This window comes from Achroia grisella, unplaced genomic scaffold (genome assembly GCF_030625045.1).
Source record: "Achroia grisella isolate CSIRO2021 unplaced genomic scaffold, CSIRO_AGI_Agris_v1 utg642, whole genome shotgun sequence".
In the NCBI taxonomy this organism is placed as follows: domain Eukaryota; kingdom Metazoa; phylum Arthropoda; class Insecta; order Lepidoptera; family Pyralidae; genus Achroia; species Achroia grisella.
Genome location: NW_026712979.1, coordinates 814,129 through 818,878, shown reverse-complemented (window position 1 = coordinate 818,878; position 4,750 = coordinate 814,129). Strand labels below are relative to the sequence as shown.

At 36.7% G+C, this 4,750-nt stretch overlaps 1 protein-coding gene across 1 annotated transcript; it reads left to right on the top strand.

Annotated features, from left to right (window-relative positions):
• The first annotated feature begins 459 nt into the window (after window positions 1-459).
• On the top strand, window positions 460-1,459 carry LOC131849465 (fork head domain transcription factor slp2-like). Its single transcript, XM_059199543.1, has one exon. The coding sequence runs from the start codon at window positions 481-483 to the stop codon at window positions 1,192-1,194; it is 714 nt and encodes a 237-aa protein (XP_059055526.1). The 5' UTR covers window positions 460-480; the 3' UTR covers window positions 1,195-1,459.
• Window positions 1,460-4,750: the final 3,291 nt, after the last annotated feature.

Here is a 4,750-nt window from a genome sequence, read left to right as displayed (position 1 = left end):
AACAAATTTGTCAAGTATAACATCAGCCAATTTATTGTATGGCACCAAACATCTGGCGGTGTTTAAAAACACTGCTAGTAATTATAGCTGCGACCCACCAATATTAAACATTAAACAGCGTATCAGCCACACTAAATAACTCGCAAACAACGCGTGAAATATTACATAAAAAAATAATGTTTACGCTCCATGACATGTCGTTTTAATTCACCTTTTTATCATAGTGCAACCCTATCAAAAACCCTGAACACATTCTTCCGAGCACCACATAACCTGTCCATCAACTCTCGTAACCAACCAAGCTATTATCGTCTTTATGTCGTAGATATTATAGCGGACACGGCAGCAGAGTTTACTTTGTCGCATCACACGTACAATAGGAGGGGTTCGATGTCTGGGCGTTTCACAAAGGCGGGGCCTCGGTCGGGTGTCGACACGGCAGGTCAGTAGTGAGCGGGCGGCGCGCCATGCCGCACCACTATGAGTCCACCGCACAGTTTTGCAATACGAGACCTGCTCCCAGAAGCTTCGTCCAGGTCCCCGTCGCCGTCCGACACGGAACTCGACGTCACCGGCACGGAGACTCCCCCGCCCGGCTCCTCCAACCAAGCGAGCGACGAGAAGAAAAAGAACGAGAAGCCGGCGTACAGCTACAACGCCCTCATCATGATGGCGATACGCAGCAGCCCCGAGAAGAGGCTGACTTTAAACGGCATTTACGAGTACATCATGAAAAATTTCCCGTACTACAAAGAAAATAAACAGGGCTGGCAAAATTCGATACGGCACAACCTGAGTCTGAACAAGTGTTTCGTTAAAGTACCCAGGCATTACGACGATCCAGGGAAAGGGAACTACTGGATGTTGGATCCATCGTCGGACGACGTGTTCATTGGTGGCACGACGGGGAAGTTGAGGAGGCGGTCCACGGCGGCGTCGAGGTCTCGGCTGGCGGCGTTCAAACGCGGTGCAATACTGCATCCCATGTTTGGGAACCCATACGCGTCTTTAGTGGGCTTATACCCGCCTCTACTGTCAGTGTACGGGAGGTATGCGCTGCCCAGTCCGTTGTTGAGGCTGCCACCGCCGCCTCCTAGTCCGTACCACCAGCTCTACAGAAGGATACAAGGCCTCGCGCCGTCGGTGAGCCCTCCGACCGCAGACCCCGATTCTCATCTGGTGAAGCACAGTTGATAGAAACGTTTAGTTTCATGGCTTCTAGAGGGGTATTTGGTGATATCCCCTTGAAGACTAGGTCAGTAGGACTTGTGTTGTGTTGGAGAGGTGACAAACTGTGATAGGTACGTGGACGCTTGTGTATTATATTGTAATAAGTATCTGTAAAAAGTGCTAATACTATTTATGATTATCCTTAAGATATTTAATGAATTTAATTAAGACATAATATAAATATAATGGAGAAAATAAACCAATTTACAAGCTGCTCGCTTGAAACATATTATGTGATTTTTATTCTTACAAATAAGATCCGTTTAAGTATCTGTTTATTCAACTGTGAAATAAGGGATTATATATATTTTTAACTCGTGAACCTATAATAAGAATCGTTTAGGTAAATTTAGATCTATCTTTATCCAACACTGAAATAAGAGGGTAATGCTTTTCATGTACATATTGTAACACGAATTCGTTTACGCAACATACCTATACCTTTTGCATTTTATTAAATGAATAATTAGTATAGTTTAGTCAAATATAGTGACCAAAGATAAAGGTATATGATAGTGTTAAATGAGAGATCACATCAGATCACAAACCGTTCATAAGTCTGCATCATTCTACATCATCAGGTATCTCCCAATTAATTTAAGTCGACACTTTTATATACACGTATATTTTAGCTTTTTCATTTTCATCAACATTTTTACGGAAGAGTTCGCATTTTGTATAGGAACTGGAAAAGAATATTATTCATGTAATTCTAGAATAGTAAAGAAGCTTACGGCCAACCAGACAGAACTTGGTAAGAGTACCGCAGACCTCACAAAACAAAGGGCGCCCTTCGCCCTTTTTTTGTGAGGTCTGGTCTTTTTCTGTGGTATTCAGTGATGTGGACTAATGATCCCATTGCTAGCAATGCACCATGTCCGGTCGACCTCCACGCGGTTCCCCCTGGAAACCATCGTGGTAAATTCCCTGTGAATTTGTCACAATGTGCTAACTAAACTGACTTCATGCTCATCATCCTCCACTGGTGCTCTGCCTGCGTATACAGTTAGCACATGCGGACGCACAATTCCATTATCATACACTAAAAGACCTCACAAAATACGTTGGTACTACTAGTTTCCTGTGGACTGAGCTAGTCGACGGCAGAAATATCTGAGATTAAGGTTTCTAAAAGTTTAAATGATTGATTTTATCATATCTACTAAGTCAGAAACGTTATCAATGCTAATAGTAATACAGTTTGTTTGTTTGATCGAACTATTCTCAGGAATAACTGAAATTGAATTGAAAAATGATTTAACTATTGGATAGCCTATTTATTGATTAAGGCAAAATAACATCACGCTACGACCAATAGGAGTGGGACATCTATTAAAAATTGCAAAAATTCGGTGAAATTGCGTCGGTCGGCTTGTACTTTTATAAGTAGACATTGCAACAGTTTATTGTATGTCTTTAGATAATAATGATAGTTAAATACAGCCAGAAATAGACAGTATAGTTATCTTTACAAGTTAGAATAGAATGGAATAGAATAGAAAATCATTTATTCAAATAAACTTACATTGAAGCACTTTTGAATAGTCATTACATTTTTTAATCTACAGCAAGTATAAAACAAAGTCGACGTTGCCGTCTGTTCGTATATATCTATTAAATTACGCAACGCATTTTAATGCAGTTTACAGCAATAGATAGAGTGATTCAAGAGGTAGGTTTATATATAATATTTGCATATTATAGTATAGATCTATCTACTCGCCCCGGCTTCGCCCGGGTGTACATGTATTATACATATAAACCTTCCTCTTGAATCACTCTATCCGTTCAAAATTCGGTGCGTAGTTTTAAAGATTTAAGCATACATATGGACGGACAGACAGCGACTGCGACTTTGTTTTATACTATGTAATGATATAAACTTGACGCGGTCATTATTTATACATATTATTAGTAAAAATCACGGGATCTTACCACGTTTTATATTTATTTGCTGAGTTCCCGATATTTCGGTAGTGTTTCAAACACCATGAGTTCAGTTTACCCGTGATCATGGTGGTTGAAACACTGCCGAAATATTGGGAACTCAGCAAATAAATATATAACGTGATAAGATCCCGTGATTTTTACTAATTATACATATATGTAATGATAAGCAGAGAAATTCAAAGATTTGTAATAGAAGTGCGAAGCTAAGACGCGTCGCTTTTGGGAATAAATTAAGCTATTCTATTATACAAAGTAGACATTAATAACTGAAATAAATATTAGAATTATATATGTAATAGCTTCATAACTTGTTATTGAATATATTATTGGTTTATTACAATTAAAACGTTTTGAATTAAGTCATAAATAACTAGATTGAAGTTCTTACGTCCATTTTTTTAAATATACTGTATTTTTTTAATCTACCACTCATTCGGAAAGCTGTCTCATCACAAGAAGAACGAACAAGAAACTTGTGTGTTGCTCTTTTAAATAATCCTTAGATCAAATTGCACATAATGTGCAAATCAAATTTGCAATCGGTTCAGTAATGTCCATCGCAGACAAACAACGTGACACGTAATTTTATATATAAAGATAGTGACAACGCAAGAAGATTAAAAACTAACTTTGCATTTATTTAATTAAAAATGTATGTACGTAAAATTGTATACAATTTGTAGTTAAACCACCTTTACTTAGATCTCTAAGATATATCTAATAGATAACGTTAATCTAATTAATAAACCGACAGATAAGAGTGTACCTATATAAAACGTGTTCCACTAAAAGCAATCGGACATATCTACCAACTGTAATCTTAACATTCGAAATAAGTCACTGAAGTTGATATGGAACATGTTAATGTATACTAATCATTACATAGTATAAAACAAAGTCGCTGTCGCTGTCTGTCCGTACCTATGTATGCTTAAATATTTAAGAAATAGAAATAGAAATAGAAATAATCTTTATTCAAATAAACTCATTACAAGCACTTTTGAATAGTCATATTTTGATTCTACCACTCATTCGGAATGCAGATTCATCACAAGAAGAATGAGCAAGAAACTTGTGTGTTGCTCTTTTTAATAGATTTTTTTTTTTATATAAATAATTACAGTGTAACAAGTAAGAGGCATGCGACAATCAACATAGAAATCGCTACGCACTCATTATTAGTGTAATCAGATAATATTGTCAGTGCTATGTATTTAAAATTTTTCTACAAAAACATTATTATCGTTAACGAATTCTTCAATTTTATAGTAAGCTTTTTTTGCAAAGGAAGTGTTTTATTTGACATTTAAATCTTTTTTCTGGCAGATTTATAACAGACTCTGGTATTTTATTGTAAAACCTTACGCAATTGCCATAAAACGAATTACTAACTTTAGCCAAACGACATCTAGGTAAAATCAGTTTGTTATTGTTACGTAAGCTTGTATTAGTGCAATCACTAACTCTTTTGAAACTGTATATATTTAAAATTACGCAACGGATTTTGAAGCGGTTTTTAATAGATAGAGTGATTTAAGAGGAAGGTTTATATGTATAATACATGTACACC